Source organism: Xyrauchen texanus, chromosome 16 (assembly GCF_025860055.1).
Source record: "Xyrauchen texanus isolate HMW12.3.18 chromosome 16, RBS_HiC_50CHRs, whole genome shotgun sequence".
NCBI lineage: Eukaryota > Metazoa > Chordata > Actinopteri > Cypriniformes > Catostomidae > Xyrauchen > Xyrauchen texanus.
Genome location: NC_068291.1, coordinates 15,250,116 through 15,271,597, shown reverse-complemented (window position 1 = coordinate 15,271,597; position 21,482 = coordinate 15,250,116). Strand labels below are relative to the sequence as shown.

Sequence of the window (21,482 nt, the reverse complement as noted above, 5' to 3'; positions counted from 1 at the left end):
GGCTTGTCCCTTATTTGGTAAAAAAGCAAAAATCGCAGTTACAGAAAGGCAATTACATTGGAAGTATTTGGGGCCAATCCATAAATATTAAAACTAGGTTTGTCGATTTAACGTCAATTTAGTGCATTTAAGTATATAAAAAACTAGGGCTGTTGATTTAACTTGTTAATTCAGTGTGATTAATTATATAAAAATAACATGTTAAAAACATTTACACAATTTATCATATCACTGGACTGTAATAAGGAAGATTCCTGAGCAATTAAAGCTTGACGTACCACCTGTTTTCTCCAGGGGGCAGTAAGCGAAACTTCAGTTGTATAGGCAATGTGCAGTTTATAAAGAGAGCAAACCACACTCACCCCTAGCCCACAGCAGACAGCACCGCACAAGGATGCATTCTTGCATTTAAAACACAGCTTGGTGGATGATGTGACGGCAGCCATAGTGTGCCAGAACGCCGACCACACACTAGCTATTGGTGGAGAGGAGAGTAGAGTAATGTAGACAATTCAGGGATGGGGATTATTAGAAGGCGATGATGGATAAGGGCCAATGGGGGTTTTTAGCCCGGACACCGGCTTATACCCCCCTACTCTTTAGGAGAAGTGCCCTGGGATTTTTAATGACCACAGTCGGCACCTCGATTTAAGGTCTCATCTGAAAGATTGTTGTCCACTGTAGGCGTATGTTTAATTATATGGGAATAAAACAATGAATATATTGACTTCTCACAGTCTAATCACTGCATTACACATGTTCAGCAATAATGATATGTATATATTTTAATCTGAACTATTGTATTATATAAATGTATAATTATTTGAATTATGTATTTTTTATATTAAATTATAAAAATTTTTGGGGCCTTTCTCAGCAAATATTCATATAAGTGTTAACATGATTTTAGTGTGATAAAATTGCTTGCTAACATTATCTGTATAAAGTTATATCCAGTGTTACAACTTATTGATTTAAGCATTTTTATCGTACTAAAATTATGTTAACATGTATAATGTTTATGTCTTGCTTTTAAATGTAGGTGTTTTTTAACATTGAAGGAATTTTCATGGTTAACTGAAATAGTTCACCCAAAAATTATTTTTTTTATAATTTACTCGCCAAATCGATTTCATCATGTTGTTCCAAACCCGAATTACTTTCTTAAATGAAACTCTGAAGGAGTTACTTTGCAGAATCTCTGTGCTGATCTTTTCCATTTATTGAAAATGAATGAGGAGGGTGGCTGTGGAGCTCCAAAACTGACAAAAACATTCATAAATGTACAAAAGTTAACTATTTTCCTATCTTATTAACCCATAATAAACACAAGAGGGTTTAAACTTAAAACAACACTGACCCTCTTAATGACTTTATGACTCCTAGTCAAAAAAAACTTTAATCCATTTCATCAAGTCACATTTAGTGTAATAACGAAGCGTTTACTCTCATTCAGTGTTTATTTTCAAACACTTAAAGCTATCTCTGATTTCTACTGCCTAAACAAGCAAGGATATTCATACAAAAGCACACAGGAAGACTGCTGTAGCCGGAGGCCCCAGCGTGTCACATAATGACACTGTTCTTATGATAGCATCTTTAAATAGGTTCTGAGAATTGTTTAAGTGTTGTGCAAATAAAACGATAAGTGGTGCTTACTATTGCTCATTACTCAACTTATTAAAGGGATAGTTCACCCAAAAATTACTCACCCTCATGCCATCCCAGATGTGAATGACTTTCTTACTTCTGCTGAACACAAACTAAGATTTTTAGAAGAATATCTCAGCTATGTAGGTCCATACATTGCAAGTGAATGGTGACCAGAATTTTGAAGCTCCAAAAATTACCTAAAAGCAGCATAAAAGTTATTCTTAAGACAGAAGAGATATGAAAGGTGTGGGTGAGAAACAGATCAATATTTAAGTACATTTTTACTATAAATCTACACTTTCACTTTCATTTTTTAGAAAATGAAAGTGGAGATTTAAAGTAAAAAAAAAAAAAAAAGACTTGAATATCGATCTGTTTCTCACCCACACCTTTCATATCTTTTCAGTAAATATAGATTTAACCGAGTCTTATGGATGAATAATTCGTTTGAGAAAATATTACCTCTTACCCATCAAATTAAATCAACATCAACTACTATTAAAAACTACCTCAGATGATACTAATAAAAAATAGAGTAAGTTTTTACAGGGGCATTTTTTTCCCCCACGTTTTGCATTTTTCGGATATTATTGTTAGTTTTGAGGCCTTCTTTTCCCTGAGCCCATCTTGACCCTGATAACCTCTATGAAGTTATTTTTTTTTAAGCACAGAAACCACAGAGCAGCAGTCATGACATCCTTGTTTTCGCTAAAAGCTTTGAAACGTTGTACTCTGCAATTTAGTCAAAAGATGCAAAAATAAAATGAACTGAGAATACATGTACTCAGACATACTGTATCATGAAATTTAAAAGTCTGAATCAACTTCTGATTTATTGAATTTTTTTGGGGGGTAATTTGGGTAAAACTGGATATATGTTATCCCAGCATGATTTGAGAATGCTCCAAAGAGCATCTCGTGTGCTTCAATGGAAACCGGGAAACATGAGCTTCTGTTCACCAGATTTAACATGGTCAATGTCACAAATTTGTTAATTTGATTAGTGACTTGGTGTCGAATGTTATCTTGTGAAATAGTAGCATCTTGCAAATTTCATATTCATTCGACATCATAACGCCATAGTTTCTTTTAAATGAGTAAAATCCTAAAATGTTAGATTTTTAGGCTTAAATTAAAGGAGTTTTATTGTAGGGCCAAACTCAAACATACTCCCTTTTAATTATAGGTTTAGTCTCGGAGGAGGACTTGCGCTATCATTCCCTAGATGCTGGCTTTGGCAGTGGTGTCCATGGAAACGCAGGTGAGAGACTTCACTAAATCAATACATGCTGCCTTCACAGCATCCGTTCACTCGTCGTGGTTAAATGAGTTGTGTTCCCTTCTCCACAGGCCACCGGCCCAGCTCTGCTGATTTCAGCCGCAACACTTCCAGCAGCAATTCCCACGTCAGCTCTAAGGGTGTGTGTGTGCACGGCCTGTTACAATACGTTTGAGTAATCTGTTAGGACACACAGCAAGAGTCATTTCATTAGCCACCTATTGAAAATGCCACCCACATATACATGCATACTCTCTCTTTCTAAAGCTCTATAGGGTCTATAATTGTTTCTAATAGTGACAAGAATGTTTGCAAGGCTCCTCCATGATAAAACTGTATTCAACCGGCTCTGTCATCCAGTTAACACAGTTTACAATCAAGCCTCCATATTTCTGCATGGCGTCAATAATGTCATCTAACGTTATGAGATGATCCATTCGTATACAAATCAATAGGAGAAATCGTAAATGTACCAGCTGTTGTCCCACCTTATAGCTAAAAGAGAAAATTGCATTTATGAATGAGGCATTGCAATGCTGTAACTCCTGTCTTACAGTTAAATGAACCATCAGTCTGTCTACTTTCTCCATTTTTACATGCACATTAGCTTTACTAGCCTGTGAAATAGTGGGTGAGGGGTTAGTGTTTGATTTTAACGAATAATGTTGTAGTCAGATTTTATTGCTGATGTGAAATATATTATTTGAGCATAATATTAACACACACTCTCAGAGATTTTAGTCTTGACACATTCTAGTATAAAGAAGCTGTACTTGCATGGCTGAAGGTGGCTGCGCTGGGGCATTACAGATGGCCACAGACTTAACTTGCATTAAAGGAATATTCCAGGTTCAATACAAGTTAAGCTCAATCGACAGCATTTGTGTCATAATATTGATTACCACAAAAATGATTTCAATTTGTCCCCCTTTAAAAAATAAATAAATAAAATAAGGTTACAGTGAGGCACTTACATTGGAAGTAAATAGCCACGTTCCACTGTTGGGCCCAATCAGGACATGCTAGTGCGTGGCAGGGCCAGTTGTGCTCCCACTGTCACTTCCAGAACTTAATCGTGCTGCCTTGGGGCTACCTAGGGGCCAACAGCCAATGGCATTTCGCCCACTGATTACCCTTGGGCCAAACAAGGCCAAATGGGGACTGAGGCAGGGTCAGTGTTAAAGTCAGGTCAAAGGATTCAGCACCAAGATCACTGAAATTGCCAGGTTGTGTATCCAGCACACAATGGTACAGGTTCGGGGAAAAGAAAAGAAAAATGTTGTGGGCACAGTACAAATTGTTAAAATGCTCAATGTACAAAGAGGTGCCTAAAGTTCATGGTTCAAGATCATGGACCGTGTGCTGGGACATCGTCCCGCTGTTAATGGAGAGACATCTCGGGACACCATGGCAGTTGTAGTCTGTGAGTTGTCAGCTCTAATTTATCTTGCTATCTGGTTAATGTTTACATACAATATAAACTCTATATTCTAGATAACATGATACCTCAGCTTGAGCTTCCCTTTTGCTTGTGAAATGGTGTGTAACGCTGGCACCAGGGCATCTTGTTAAGGACGGGTTTTAGGGCAACTCTGCAGGGCTATTGGCCCGATGGTGGAATGCAGATAGATTTTGCTCTCACGGCTCGAGGTCCGAGGCTATTGGTCCTGGCTGGCCAGTTGATTGCCCTGGCTCGCATTGGCCCGATATTGGAAAAGCGGCTAATGGGGCCAATTTTTGGAGGGTTTAAAGGCAGTAATGTTGAGCTGTAAAGTTGTTTAAATCATCATCTTTATTGTCCTTTTTTTTGGTTTACGGTGTTACGTCATGGCAACAAAGTTGTAAAATTGGATATAACTTGAAAATGCATTGTGGCTATGCATTTGAAAAAGTGAGTTATGGATTGGCTTCATTCATTTCCATTGTAAGTGCCTTACTATGGAACCCAGAGTTTTGATTTTTTAATAAAAATGAGGGACAAGTCGAAATGTATTCATTTTTATGATAATCATTACATTATGCCACAAATGCTGTCGATTGAGCTCAACTTGTATTGAACCTGGAATATTCCTTTAAAGTGACTTTGGCATAGATTACCTGTTGTTGCCATTATAATGGCCTATTTAAAGAGTTTAATACCCAAGTGGATTCATAATTATCTTTTTTCTTCATACAGTCAATGTGGTCTGATGGCAATGTAATTTGCAGTGCTTGCTTAGAAAAGATGAAAATGATGATCAGGCTTGTGATGATAAAAACATCATGCCACTATTGCCATCTTTGACGATAGATCACTTAATATTGAAAGCTATTAGTGCCACAAGCGATATATTGAGCTCTTCTGGCTGAAAAATGAGTTAGCAGTGGAAGCTTTTCAAGGAGATTTAGTGCTTCTAAACATTGCATATTTTTTTTATTAGTGGTCCCTCCTAAGGCAAGCATCAGTTTGTACAAACCCCTTACCCCATGCATTAAACTTCAGCATTTAACTTTCCCCACACCTTTCACATTGTGTGTTTTGTAGAGGTATGTTTTTATTTTTCTAAGAAATCAGTCTTGCGATATTTACCTGGCATATGATAAAATGGCCAAAAAGCCCTGTTGACTTACATTGAAGGAGGGAGCCATGTAATATCTGGGGATCTGAATATCATGAAGACTTCGAGGTGGGCACTGTTGTCTTGGCTAGTAAGCAACCACTCAGAACACCCTAGTGACCACCTAGCAATGCCCTACTAACCGACCACAACAGATTTATAATGATTTTTGTGCCTGTTCCTTGTGAAGTATAGTGATAATTTGGATAGGGAATTTATTACCACTCTACGAAATAATGACTGACCAATTGACCATTCAATTATCATCCAAATAGGGCTTTTGACACTCGTAAACCCAAAACCACATTAGCTACATTTTTAATTTGCACACTTTTTCTCACACTGCTGAGTGCTTAAGTTTGTTCGATTCCACTTGCTTCTTGAGCCCTGAGTAGTTGCCTGTCTTCCTCCAGGTTCTCTGGACTGCCTGCAGGGACGTTCTGCCAGTCTATCAAGCGATGATGTCGTTGGACTAGGTCACGAAGGCTCGCGTCTCAGTCAGTTATCACTTATTCCTCGTAGCTCCACCCTGCCTTGTGACGCCACATCTGCTCAACGCTCTTCCCAGTGCCCCATTTCACTGCAGCCGTCCTCTCCTGACAGCGAGATGGTTACCCTGGAGCAGTTCCTGCAGGAGAGCAATGCCCTGTCCCCACCCACTGTAAGGGCGTTTTCACACCTAGTTCGTTTAAGCACTCCAAGCGCTCTCAGAGCGGTATAACGTCTATATGTGAACAACCCAAGTGGTCTCAGACCCCCCTAAAAGGACCCACCTCAGGAGGTGGTCTGAGTACGGTTTGTTTGTGGATCCTTTTGTGGTTCGATTAATTTGTGTGATGTGAAAGCGAAGAGGTACCAGTCCGGTTTGCATTTTATGACAGAAAGTAAGTACCTAATGGCTGGCCATACATAAAATTCCCATATGTGGACAGTAAATTGTGACAGGAATAAGAAGCGAATAGATATACCATGATTACATGACGTGTTTTTGTGTCTCGTATTCCGTTCTTGTATTATTTGAGCACCTAAAATGAATGGACCGTCTGTATTCAGAGCTGAGCAGTGTGTTAAGATGAACTGCTCTAAAGTGCTCTGATGGGCGTACCGTCTACGGAGGTTTGCGCCAAACTCCCACGAAAATATATAAACATATAAAATATGACTTTTTATGTGATTCTATCCCTGTGCAATAATTTTATGAAAAATTCTATATTTTTTAAAGCCTTTAAATAATCATGTAGCCCCATTTTATTATATGCTTTCAAGTTAAATATCAATAAATTACTGCTTAAGGTGTAGGCCTTTCTGTAATAAGCATTCATACACCTTAAGAAGTATGACAATTTGTGTGACTACTGCTTATCATAATAATTGTAATTATTTATGAAATATTATTGTCAGCCAAATTTCATAATTGTGAAAGAGTTCTTAAGAAGCTGTGGTGTGAACAAAAAGGAGGTTAAGACCCCATTAATGTGAAGAAGACCAAAAATTAAACTGGGTCCTATTTTAAGTCCACTTACATTGTGAACACCAAAAGTACTTGAGGTCATTTGCGGCCGTTTCCTTTCTGGTTCACTTTAACCGAACTGGGTTTGGTTCACTTAAAACGTACTATATGTGAAACCACCCTAATGACACTTCTCAACAGACCCGTTTGTTTCCTTGTCTGACCTTTTATAGGTATAAGATGCTGCCTCTGAGGGATTAGTGGCACATCATTGGAAATGTGTCAGTTTACATTTGTTTGCTAGGGGATCTTAAGTAATGAATTATGTAATGAATGACAGAGGATGTGCATTTAATCACTTGAGATTTCCTGCACCACCTATTACAAGTTGTGTTCTGGGGTGTTTATTTATGCACAGTACAGTAAAGTGGTCTTTCTGAATTTAACTCATGATCGATAAAGACATTTATGTTGCTAATTTAATTATGCCTGATATTTGAGCTTTTTATACTCTGCAGCACTGTAAGGCCAAGCAAAGGTGCATTGTTGTTTAGAAATGTTTGTTTGGGGCTTGATAAACGTATTTAATTCACTGTCATTTGTGCTTACAATTGGGACTTTATCTTCATGATGAATCTTAATTAAATAGCGGCCAATTTTTGATATCCCTTTTTACCTGTCGCATTTCACACAACTTAACTGAATATAAGTTTGTCTTTTCTCATGGATTTTAGTAGGCCTCAAAAAAAATTTCTTTGCATGTAATCTTACAAATAATGAGGAATGCACTTTATACTTTAATTAGGGCAAGACAAAATCATTCATATATATATATGTAAATGTAAATGGTCTGCACTTATATAGTGCTTTTTTAACCTTAGCGGTTTTCAAAGCGTTTTACACTGTGACTCATTCACCCATTCACACACACCAATGAGAGCAGAGCTGCCATGCAAGGCGCTGGGGTTCAGTGTTCAGGACACTTCAGCATGTAGAGTCGTGGTGTGTGTGTGTGTGTGTGTATATATATGTGTATCTTATTGTTATTCTTTTTCTCATGATATGGTAATGAGACTTTGGCTCCTATTAATAATATTTGTATTTATATCTGTTGACATTCATATAATTTCCTACAGTTTAATTTATATTGAAGCAGACCATCTAAATTTGCACAAACTCTGAAACCAGTAGGTCTTTGTTCAGGCAGGGCAACATCTATGAGAGGCCGTATTGGACAAAAGTGAGGAGTTTACGCTGCATCAGAGAACAATACAAATGCATTGATTTCAATAGGGGCTGTACGTCAGTAGGACCGGAGAGAGAAAACACAAGGATTTGTAAAAGTGACACTACGTCATGCAACCAAAATTTTAGAACATTTTAACTTTTGCTGCCAAACACTGATGTTTGCATCTAGTGACTGTTTTGAATCTGAGGGGAGGGGGGGGGGTCCAGTTGTGCTTTTGTGAAATCCTAATTGCTGTACATACACTTAATTTCAAACTGACACTTTCCATACCCTCCAAATGCAGCTTGTGATTTCCTAACATCAAACACTCTGTCAGAGCTTTACACACTTTGTAGGCACAGTAATCTTGGAAATGGGCAAACTCGTTGGCGCTTAGGGCTGTCAACAAGGCTGTGGAACTAAATTTAAATATTTATCTTAAATATTACCAATATTCAAATTAAATTTGGATTTAAATGTCACCACTGCTGCCACAGTACAACCCCATACTTAAGCTGTATAGTGATATACAGTTATACCACAGTGTTTTTCATTAACTACAGTTGTATTTACGGCAGTATCATTCCCAGATAGAAGTGCTATTCGGCTAAATTCAGTGGTGAAGTGGCTCAGACTCTTTGACCAGGGACTGTTCAAACAGACTGAGCACAACATAATGGCATAGAATGTGAGGATCTCAAGTTTTAAAACCCATTGCTTAATCTAAGAAATTCTTAGAGCAAGTGTCAACAGCCAAAGACCTCCACCTAAGGGGCTTTTTGCACCAAATGCTTTTGCATCAGTTTTCCTATTTTGTTTCTCTGTAAAGGTGCACTAGACAGATGTCTTTGACCATGTCTCCATGTTTCGTAGTTTATTTAGTGTCTCGTGCAGATGTTTTTTTTAGATGCAGTGTCAAATTAAAAAGAACTTCAACCTTTAAAAACACATCTCAAGACACCTGTGTTCTGTTAAACTGTATTTGTTGTGCTACATCTATTCTTATATAGTGTAAGAATGCAATTGGTATGAAGTTATTGTCAGAGATTGGCACACATCCAAAATTTGAATTCACAGTTTTAGCATTTGAATAGGCATTTTTATTTTAAATTCTACTTATGTTCAAATTTAGAATTGTAATTTGACAGCCTTATTGGCTTTTAACAAAAGGTAAATTATGATTTATGTTTTTTCTCTCAGGTCCATACAGGAAGTCGAGAGGATCTCATGACTGACTATTTAACCAAATCTGCCCGGCCTGCACCTCTGAGAGATGGTGCTAAAACCCCCACCAATTATGTTGCACCAACCATCAAGACTACTCCGCCTGAACTGGAAGGTCGGGCCCCAAAACCTGGACACAGCGTCAAACCAAGTGTTCGGCTTATGGAGACTTCCACACCCCCTTCTCAGTCGCAAACCCTTCCAAACAGAGGAGCCGGATCACGGCCCTCACCTCTGCACCAGTCTAGTCCTCGTGGGGGGGTGGGTGGCAGCACCAGCTTGAATCGCACTTTCAGCCTGGCCTCCGCAGACCTCCTTCACTCTAACGGGCCAGACAGCTACTATGCTGAGGCTAGTTCTCCTAATCCGATCGATGTGGTGGTTAGGTCTGGTGTAGTCACCAGGGAAAGGCCTTTGTCTGCTAGGCTGCCTGGATCGTTACCTCTTCCTGCAGACCTAGGGCACCTGTCAGTGGACCCCCGCCGCCTATCTCTCGCTCCCTCTCGAAACGAGTTGTCCCTGACCAGCCCTCCCCCACTGCACTCTTCTTCCATGTCCTTGCAAGCTGAACGGGATTACGTAGGGAGCAGTAGCCGAGCCACTGCGGTCCGCTCTAGGCCTGCTCAAGTCCGGTCAGCCCCCCATCATGGCGAGGTGGCCATGGTTACTCCAGTACGAGCTGTATCTGCATTGAGGCTGAAGGATTTGGAAGAGGAACCTCGAGATCTAAGGGAGACTGAGTCACCTCTACTGAAGAAAGCTGACACTGCGAATTTGAGCCACAGCGTTAAGGAGCAACCCACCAGCAAACCTGCTTCTCCAGACCCCAACAATGACCCTCAGACTGTGTGGTATGAGTATGGCTGTGTGTAGAACCTCTAACTTGGTAAAGAAACACTTTTGACAAATAAAACTGCACTGTAAAAATCCCCAGGCAGCTTCCTTTATGTCAGGAAGCTGTTCATTACATTACTTTCTCTATTTCTTCTTACGGCTCAATGGCACCAGGTGCGTTTGCAGGTCTTGCACACGTGCACCTTGATCTGAAAAGGAATGTATGGGGCACTTGAATGTATTCCCTTTTTTTCCCTTCCAACTTACTTGAACACCATTGATTGCTGCAGCTCTCCGCAGATCCATGGCAGGCGAGTCCGCATTCTATTCTGAATGTGAAAAACAAACATATGGCTGTGTGTTGGGAGCCACTCCCAGCATAATTACTGAGTAGCGACTGCATCCATCTTTAGGAGGTGCAGGACAGTTGTAGGTCCTAACAGAGAGACGTCTCACTGGGACCCATTACTGGAAACGGGATCTCTCGCTCATTTCCTGCTGACATACCAAGAGATCTGCTTTTTTCTGATTCTGTGGGTGACCATCTATTTGTTAAGGGAACTAGGTTTGGCTCAGTATTTGGTCAGAAGCATGCAAAAGGACAACACGAGACAAGAGAGAAACAGGAGGAGACTGTTGGACTTAAAGGGACTAAAAAGCACAGAGTAGACATTCTGCCTACCTTCTAATTAAACCTGATATAATGGGGAAAAAGCCTGCAAATAAAAATACAAATATTTTTAAAATGGTTTTAGCTGGTTTCCCAGCCTGGCCAAGCTTGTGCTCAGCTGGTTTAACTTGTCACCCAGATGGTCGCCTAGCATGATAAGCTGGAAATCACCCTAAACCCTTTTAAAACCAGCCAGGAGACTTGACCAGGCTGCGAGATCAGATAAAACCAACAAACCGTTTATGGTGGTTTAAGCTGTTTTTCAGCTAGGAATCTTTGGGGAATTGAGTTTTAGTTGGAATCTGAGCACTGGACACATTGCCCAGTTATACACAAGCATTTTTGGTTGTACTAATGAGACATTGAAGCTCTTTGCTGCATTTTGGTGTTTTTTTTTTTAACCACACTTTTATAACACTGCACATCTGCTCTTATGACCAGAAATTCTGATATATTTATTAATGTTTGGACAATTAAATGACACTTGTATGTGTGGTTGTTTTGATGTGTGTGCATATGTACGTCTCATTTCCCCAAATGTATTTAGCTTACTGTGGTTGATAGTGTGCCTTTGTATTCAGTCAAGTCTGATCATTTGGAAAGAATGGAGCACTCTGACTGATGTCCAGGTGAACCGACATGGCCTGTAAGTTTGGTGACAGCACCCATTGGTTCTCTGTGTTGCTTCCAGATGATGTTACCAAACTTCAATCAAACAAAGTGTGGTGCATTCACTGTTAGTTGTTTTTCTGTTAGCCATCTCATGTCATGATCTACTTTGCACTCTAAATTCAGAGGTGAGAACTCATTACCATTGAAGATCAAGAATTAACACTGTTACTGTGTGAAAATAAGTGTTTGTTTGTGCACAGCTACTGGTAAAATTAATTTAAAATAGAACTTGTTTTCATACACTACTGCACATGGATATAGATGTCGTGTTTAACTAGATGCCCTTTAACAGCCTTTTACACAAAGTTTATTGTGAATGATGGAAGTCTGTTTAGAGAAAGCTGTTGTCCAAAAACTTTGTAATAAAGATTTGACTAAATGAAATCGATGACCTGGGGCATATTGTAGAAACATGAAATTGATAGAAGCAACACGTTTAGGTTATTGTGTTATACTCTAGCATGGTCTACTGTATGTCAGACAAGCAGCCATTGCTTAAATTACCTTGCGCGTTGTGTTTTTAAGATGACGTGTCAAATTAAAAAAACTCTAAACACAAGCCTCGTGACCCCTGCGCAGGGAGTGAAAACAGTTCAAGGAATGATAATGAATTACATTTTTAGCAGAACGTTACCGAAAACAGGAACAAAGTGATTTAAAGTTGTTCCAGAGTGAAGATGTTATTTTTAAATGCTGGTAACTGATTATAACCGGTTAATTTTGATCTGATCATTTTATCATGAGTGTAAAGGCCAAAGGGTTTATCACATCAATTTGTCAAATTACAACATGTTGCTTGAAATTAAGGAAACGTGCTTTGATCCTGAAAGAAACTGCTGCATCACACATTTCTTTGCCAAATTGCCCATTGTGGATGTCACATTCTCTGAATGAAGACCTGTAAAACTATGTGCACAGTTAATCCAGATACAAGCAAAACATTATTGAAGGTAAAAATACAATTTCTCAGTTGCTTCCAAGTCTTCACTGAATTATTGTTAGATATGATGCATTAATACAGATTTGATCCTGCCGGGTTTTGACTCAGAAGCAGATCTGTAAATGAAATTATGCTTGTTATGATTTTATGCCGATAAATTCACCACACAGGAAAAAAATTAATAGCTTGTTTGGAGGCAAGTTACTTATTTTGGGCTTGTTTTTGCAGACCAGGTTGCTTTTTTCTCTTGGGAGATTTGGCAACACAGCCATTAGTTCAGATAACAGATTTTTCAGTGTTGGGTAAGTTACTATTAAAAAGTAATTAATTACTAACTACAAATTACATTTTCAACAGCTTTATTAGATTTCTGTAGTACGTAGGGGTTACTAGACCCTCTTTAGGAGGGCTTTAGCCCCCCTAAGATTCATCTCAGCCCCCCAAAATATGTGACATTAAATATGTGTTTTAAACAGCTGCAGCTTCTTTTTACTTGTTAATAAATGTACAAAATTTGTTTTGATGATTTAAATTGTTCTTTAAAAGATTACATTTTTAAAATACATTTCTAAGTGTGTTTAATACAGAAAATGCCAATGTTCTGAATGATTTTTTTGCTGGCTATCTTGAATGATGTAAACCCAGTATAAAAAACACTATCTTTGGTAAAGTGTGGAATATATTAAACATGCACATCTAATAGTGGTGTTGGGGGGCTGAGCCTCCTTAAGATTGAAATCGTAGAATCGCCCCTGCTTACTCATTCTGAAAGAATGACTTATTCCTAATTACTTTCTAAAACCCTGATCAACCTCGACCAGATGAAAAATACAAGAAGCGACATGAAACTGCTCTTTTAATTCTTTTAAATAAATCATATGAAATCAAATAAATGATTAATATACTGGCCAAATAATTTAAGGGGGCAGCGTTAAATTAGAAAACATACATTTTAACATTAGACATTAAATGTCGATTTTAAATTCACTTTTGTGTATATAGAATTGTTCTAGAGTCTATACAGTATTTAATATAATTACATCAGAAGTAACTAAATTACTAAAAAGTTACGAGTAATCCCTTACTTTAATTTTCTTTCAAATAAAAAGTATTATAATTACAGTAATTCATTATTTAATGCATTACACCCAACACTGAACCTGACTACGTCTCAAAACCCAGTAGGCTGTCAACCTAGACCGCTCAGCTTACACGCACAGCTTGACTGACAGGCGTTTATTACGCCTAAAAATGCTGGCTTCGCAGGCAGCTTACTTGAATTTTAGACGCAATCTGAGCGGGAAGACATGTGGGATCGTTTCGCTTCTTTATTTACCAGTTTGCGCGCATCCTTAAAGACGCATTTCAGGGGATTTTTTTTATTTTATTATTATAATTATTCACATTTATTTTCCGACCATGTGTAGCTACTACACCGGAACCATGTTATCCATGCAAGATGTTCACTGCTGTGAGTAATCGAATGTCACCAGAAGAGAGCTGGACGTGCTGCTGTAGCAACTTGTAGAGGATATGATGAGGATTTTTCACACTTCGGAAATACCTTGAAGAAACGACATTGGATAACAGCAATCTGAAGGTACATTGATTCACTCTCTTTAAAGCGGTTACTGTCTCGCTACCCTGAGAACAAGACATAATTTCCGCCCAAATTGTTACTACTGTTAAACTGGTAACTTTTTGGTATTATGCGCCTAAAAAGACGTTTAAATAGAAAGAGCCTAAAAGCTTCCTGCAATGTGTGAATAATCACATATTCATTTATTACTTTACAGCAGTATAGGCTTTTCTGTCGGAAAAAAATCATTTTTGCTATTGCGTAACGAACACTATGTAGTGATGCGAACTGAATGTATATCAATTTAGCTTTTTTAATTTAACATAGTAACATAATAATATTAATATTAGCATATGTAAGCAAACCCTTTGTGAAGTGACTCTATATTTTGATCTCCATTTGAAACCTCGGCGGTCTGTGAAAGGTGCACTTTCAGTCAGTGTTAAAAATGAGCATAATTTAAATATAGGGTAAACATTTAATCTTGAAAATAAACGTGCCAGCATAACTTTTACAGAGACCTGATCAGCCCCCAGTATTCAACATCATATTTTAAAAGAACGAGTTCTCTGTTTTATCATTTAATTTAAGAAGCGCATGCGCCTTCGGGAAATGTGGTAGTCTATGTAAGACCAAAGTAGGCTAACCACAGGTAAAACTAAATGGCTCCTCATAACAAAAGGAAAATAAAAAGGATTAGGGCTCTATAAAACCAAAAAAGTAGCCTAGGCACATTTAGAAACTATAAATGAACTTTAAGGCAATTAAGCAGTTTCCTCCCCTATATATTTAAGAATTCATATGACATTTTTCATACAAAAATACCAAAGTCACTATACTTAAGTGTTACAATTGTAAAAGCATGGTATCTAAAGGCATTTTTCGTGTGTCCCTTTTTAATAATAAATAAATACATCAATTGTTTCAGCACAAATGTAATTAAATCACAAATTTAAAAACAAATCTTGTAATATTAAGCCATTTTCCTGTGGTTCATCTGTGTGAGGGATGTTGGCATTCATCCTGCTGCTCTTTCATTCACATGCTTTCATTTCGCATCATGATCTAGACTAGAGTTTAGCACAATATTATAAATGACACTTAATATTTAACAAAGTGAGCTATGTTGAACAGCATATGTCTTAAAAACGTGTACTTCTAGATTATAATTGAAAATGCATTATATGACAGAAAAAAAATAATTGTTGTGTTTTAATTTGTCATTCTTGTCAATTTATTCTGTTTTACCGGAATAGTCCAGGTTCAATACAACTTGAGCTCAATCGACAATATTAGCAGCATAATGTTGATTACCACAGAAAATAATTTCGACTTGACCCTTGTTTAAAAAAAATAAAAAATAAAAATCATTAATAATGTGAGGTACTTACAATGGAAGTGAATGGGGCCTGTCCATACACATTCAAACATACACACTGCTTCAAAAGTATAGCCACAAGAATATAAAAATATGATACCTCTGACTCTTAATTCAGATCGAATTTAGCTACTTTCGAAGCATTGTAAACTGCAAACAGTCCTACAATTAGGCTAATGAACAAAACTTTGGATAATTGTTTTGATTATTAGTAATAATAAGTGTTTACTGTTTTACCATATTTATTTAATTATATTTTGATACTTCCCATTGTGCCTAAGAACAACATTTACTTAATGTAATTCAGACTCTTGTTGCCTATTGCTTTATTAGGTCTATGCCACCCAAACTTAACAACTTGGAAAGAAAAATTCTTGAACTCATTGTTTTTAATATTAGCATATTCAGGTGAAGTGAATAACGTTGATCATCTCCTAACAAGGCCACATGTCAAGGTCTGGGTAGATTAGTTGGTAAGCAAATAATCAGTTCTCGTAGTCAATGTTTTGAATACAGGAGAAATGGGCAGGAGTAAAGTCCTGAACCACTTTGACAAGGGCCAAATTGTTAAAGACAGATGACTGGGTCAGAGCATCTCTGAAACGGCAAGGCGTGCTCCTGGTCAGCAGTGGTGAGTACCTACAGACCATGGTCTGAGGAGGCAAAAACTACAAATCGGCAACAGGGTGTTGGGCGACCAAGGCTCATCGATGCCCAAGGGCAATGAAGGCTATCACATCTGATCTGACCCAACAGAAGGTCTACTGTGGCACAAGTCACAGAAGAGGAATGTTTCACAACACACAGTGCATCGCACCCTTCTGCGTATGGGGCTGCATTTGCTGCATTTGCGGTCAGAATGCCCATGATGACCCCCTGTACACCGTCAAAGTTGCTACAATGGGAACGCGAGTGTCGAAATTGGACCTTGGAGCAGTGGAAGAAGGTTGCCTGGTCCATTGAGTCCCGTTTTCTTTTACATCACATGGACGCTCGGCCACGTACGCGTTCACCGTTTACCTGGGGAAGTGATGGCACCAGGATGCACTATGGGAAGACGACAAGCCAGTGGAGGGAGTGTATTGCTCTGGGCAATGTTCTGTTGGAAAACCCTGCGTTCGGTCATTTATGTGCACTTTAAGGACTTGTAGGATCTGCTGCTAATGTCTTGGTGCCAGGTACCACAGGACACCTTCAGGGGTCTTGTAGAGTCCATGACTCGGCAGGTCGGCACTGTTTTGGTGGCACGCGAAGGATCAACCGCATATTAGGCAGGTGGTCATAATGTTTTCATCAAAGTTTCATAGAGGAAAACCGCTCCACAGTGCACAGGGGCCAAACCCTCTTGAAATGTCCAATCAGTCTCTAAGGTTGAAACACAGCTTTTATAAAACAGTCAACCTCAGAAGGCACAGAAAACACAAAAACAATGACTCTTCCAAGAAACGACTTCCCCATATTGAGTCACTGTCTCACTCTTTCATGTTATTCTATTTTACAGATGAAATATATAAAGTGTCTGAGCATTTTTATTACAGGTGCGGTCTTGTGTTGATATGTATGGCTCAGATTCAGGGAAACCATTTTAAACTAATGGATTGGTGATGAAACATGTCCTCATGGTGGTTTATTCAGAGAGGGTCAATTTTATTCTATGTTGTTGCAGAATTCTAGATTAGTGGTCAACCAAAATGGGTTTTTTAATGACCGATGTCAATATCCAGAGAGCAGGGTAGCCAATAGGCCGATATACTGCAGATATATCACACAATTTAACATAGTAAAAACATAAACATAACATTGCTAAAAATAATAATAATAAACTCTTATTTAGCACTCAATTTCACACAAATCTAAAACATATTATTGTATTTTAAATGGTAGATAGAAGTTTCAACAGATTTCTGTTTAGTCATCAAATTTTTGTAATTTATTGCACATGAAGAAATTGTTAATATATTAGGAAGAAGGAAATAACAGGACACACTGTAGTCCAGCAACCATGGATGTTAACGTTAGCAATCACATTTTCTCAGAAAATAACGAATCAAACCAATTGTACATACAGAGCATAGTGAACATGACATTTACTTATAGCACACGTGAAGCGCTTTTACTTTGGGCTGCATCCAAAAATGTAGAAAAAGATGACTTGCTACCTAATCAGATAATGGCTTAACTGATGTCAGTTTTGAATGATTAAGGCAACTGATTTCCAAACGGTTTGAAAAGCACCTTATTTTCATCCTACCTCTGTATACAGCCTCCGGAGGCAGCATTTTCCTGGTTTCGGACCCAGCATTGAAGTTGCAATCACACGCTCATGCAGATCCAGAAATCTCCTGACAGATTAAATGACCTGGATCGCCTGCTAGGATTGTCATCATGATTTATGAAACAGAGGTACTTTTGATCCTGATCCTGAAGTTTTTGATTCTGGCTGACAGAATGCGTGCTTCAGAGGAAGATTTTAGATGAGCGCTCGACGGAAAGAAAACGCTGGATTTTCGTGAGGTTTGTGAATGACATCTGTTTAAATGAGATATCTGCATATTTGCAAACGTGTGTATAATACAAATTTTATTGAAATTTGCCTTTATCATTAGAAAAGTTACAGGGATCTGTTGAGAAGAAACTGTTAGAATACGTGCTTTAGAGGAAAGTAAATGAGCACTTCACAGGATGCTGGATCTGCTCAAGTTTTGTGAGGTTGGTTTATTATATCTGTTTAATTTAGATATGCTAATTCAATAAGTTTTATTGATATTTGCCTTTTTATCATTAGACAAGACAGCTAAAAGCTACAGAACTGTTGAGTGGAGAGATGTAGAGTGAAACAGGTGAGCACTTTAACATTATGAGCTATGGGAAAATTTATCGGCCAATGTAATAATTTAAAATGTCAGAATATCAGCCGATTTTTCAGCCTCTGCGAAATATCGGTCGACCACTATTCTAGATTAGTTCCTGCAGCCAAGGTCTCATTCCCAATTTATCTGACACCCATTAATCAACTAGACATTTTGCCATACAGGTCATGGTCACTTTGAAAAGGGCACTAATTTGGCACTAAATGTAATGAATTAAGGTTTACAGCATTTAAGAATAAATAGTTTCAAGGACTCAACTCAATGTTCAGAAAATGCCTCTGCTGATTTCAAAGCCATGAAGCAGACATACAGTTGGATTCTTTTTTATACATTCAAGATTGCTTTTTAAACTTCAGCTTCAATAGCTTTTCAAGTTCTGCATCTTAATATCTCTTCTTATAGTGGGTTTGAATAGGTCAGTGTGATGGCCTCAACCCACACACAAGACATTCTTCATCCAGGTCATTCATTTCAGCATAAAGAAATCAGTAATTAGAGTCCGATTTAGACTCCTGAGACTGTAATATAGACTTTATTATGTAGTTACAGATGTATATAGGATGTCCAAAGTATATAAAGAACACCCCTATTTAAGAAAAAATACTGAATCCTTTTTTTTTTTTTTTTTTGCATTTTTTGTGGTAAGAAGGTAAATTAATCTGAATCAGATAGAGATCATGATGGGGGGGATTTGATTATTTTTACTAATTAAATTTAAGGAATAGTCCAATAAAACTATTAACACTTTTTCTTCACCATTTACCTACCCTCATGTCGTTCCAAACCTTACTTACTTTTGTCCTTGGAACACACACATAGTTCTAATTTCCTTTTCCGCTAATTCAAACTCGTGTCATCGTGATCAGTTATGAATGAGTGGTGAGAGCTACAGCTGTGGGCAAAATTTTTAGCAAATAATATTTCGGTCTGTTCTTCAATAAAGCTTAAATAAAGTTGACTTGTTTGTTTAACTTGTATAAAAGCAATATCACACTTGTGCTGTAGTGCTGTATGTTATCGGCTGTAATGCTGAAGCTGTTAGTTTGACTCCATTTCTCAGCTATGGTGCAGTAGTAATCCGAGAGATCATAGAGTGAGTGAGTGACAATTCCGGATGACTTAATGAAATTTGTGCACAGACTGACAACACATTTTGTCTAGTCAGCTCACTCATAGCACACAATAGATGGTCTTTTGTTGCCACGTTCTGGTTTAAAACCTTAATGTCACAGGGACAAATTAAAATTCACACATTTAACTGCTCTTAACACCCTGTCTAAATCGGAGACGTCTGTTAACGCAATGTGAAGTGACACGGTGGCTTAAGTATGTCTAAACTGAAAGCATTGACAGTGTCGTTAATAAGAATGGGAAAGATATGCTTTTGACGTTACGCATCACTCATGTCCGGTGTAGACAGGGTGTTACAGATCTGCACTGTTCTAACACTTTTGGAACGCCATGAACACAAGCAGAGGTATACAAACAGTAAAGCATCCAGGTGCTGATAGTGTGAGCTCTCAGCACTCTTGGAACGCCTCTCCTCCAATCAGATCCAAGGGACCCAAACTAACTGTTGTACAAAGAAAACTGTATTGCTTCAAAAGATTTGGAATATAGCGAGTTGTATTGACTACTTTTTTGGAGCTTGCCAGCCCCTGGTCACTAGGTGCATTAACATTCTTCAACAGAACTCTCTTTTTTCTTTTTTTTCTTTACACCTCTCATCCACACTGTGTAACATGTTTTGTTTGCATCCCACAGAATCCACGAAATGTTAAATGGGAGATATCTGCTGATTACAAACTTTCTACACTCATCGACTAAGATTCAGCGAACATGAGGTTGCGAAGATGAACATGTCTGAAGAACAAATCAACTGCACTATAAGCCATGAGATTCACCAGTACCTGTTCTCTGGCGCATACATCTTAGTCCTGCTAGTGGGTCTTCCAGCCAATGCTTACTCGCTCTACCATGCCTGGCTGCAGCTGAAAGCCCACAATGAGCTGGGGGTCTACTTACTCAACCTGACCATATCAGATCTGCTTTACTTGGCCGCCCTGCCCCTCTGGCTGCAGTATATTTTCCAGGGGGATGATTGGAGTGGCTCTGAGTGGCTCTGTCAACTATGTGGCTTCCTGCTATACGAGAACATTTACATAAGCATCGGTTTCCTCTGTTGTATCTCTATAGACCGTTACCTGGCTGTGGTCTACCCCTTCCGTTTTACCGCTTTCCGAACGGTGCGAGCTGCAGCACTGGTCAGCACAGTGGTCTGGCTAAAGGAACTTGCTGTGGGTGTCGTGTTTTTCCGCCATAAGGAGCTTAGCAAGGACAAGCTTAACCAATCGGTGTGCTTTGAGCATTATCCCATGAAGACTTGGGAGTATTCTATAAATTACTACCGTTTTTACATAGGCTTCCTGTTTCCTTTGGGAATCCTATCATTGTCATACCTCCGAGTCCTCAGAGCGGTGGGCAAGAGTACAGGCACACAGACTTCCCAGAAAACACGCATAAAGTACCTGGTGACCAGCACCATTGTTATCTTTCTAGTGTGTTTCTCACCATACCACATCTTCCTGCTGGTGCGCACTGTGCTAGAAAGGGACTGTGCCTTCATTGAGAAAATTTTCAACTATTATCATTTCTCCCTGTTGCTTACTAGCTTTAACTGTGTGGCAGATCCCGCTCTGTACTGTTTCATCAGCGAGAGCGCCCAAAAGGGTATCCAGAAGGCTCAAGACGCATGTACTCGCATTTTCTGCTGTTGCTCCAAAAGCCATGGAAGGTTCAGCACACACTCTATTGAGCTGGTAGTAACCAATGATAATGTTACAGGCAACTCAGTGGTAACACTGCTGCAGCAGACCAAAACCGAAGTTTGAATGGCTTTTTTTGTTGTATTAATAATTGCCTGTGAAATAGAAGCCATACAATTGACCCTTCACTAAGTCCAACTTAAAAAACATTACTGACCGATCATAATTTGGCAACTGTTGCTGGTTGTCAAGTATCTATGAAAGTCTATGAAAGTCCAGTGTGTTTGAGAAGGGTTTGTCTGCATCCTGCAAGACTACTACAAGATACACCCACTACATTGCA

General features: G+C 38.6%; 2 protein-coding genes across 2 annotated transcripts in view; both read left to right on the top strand.

Annotated features, from left to right (window-relative positions):
* Window positions 1–12,982, top strand: part of LOC127657008 (protein Daple) — an 86,967-nt gene extending 73,985 nt beyond the window's left edge. The window contains exons 27-30 of the mRNA XM_052145622.1: window positions 2,840–2,914; window positions 3,004–3,072; window positions 5,943–6,190; window positions 9,408–12,982. Coding sequence (XP_052001582.1) covers window positions 2,840–2,914; window positions 3,004–3,072; window positions 5,943–6,190; window positions 9,408–10,304 — 1,289 coding nt within the window. The 3' untranslated portion in view covers window positions 10,305–12,982. The remainder of the gene's footprint in view (window positions 1–2,839; window positions 2,915–3,003; window positions 3,073–5,942; window positions 6,191–9,407) is intronic.
* Window positions 12,983–20,227: 7,245 nt separating this feature from the next.
* On the top strand, window positions 20,228–21,265 carry LOC127657009 (ovarian cancer G-protein coupled receptor 1). The gene has a single exon (XM_052145623.1). It carries the CDS (start codon window positions 20,228–20,230, stop codon window positions 21,263–21,265), a length of 1,038 nt encoding a protein of 345 aa, XP_052001583.1.
* Window positions 21,266–21,482: the final 217 nt, after the last annotated feature.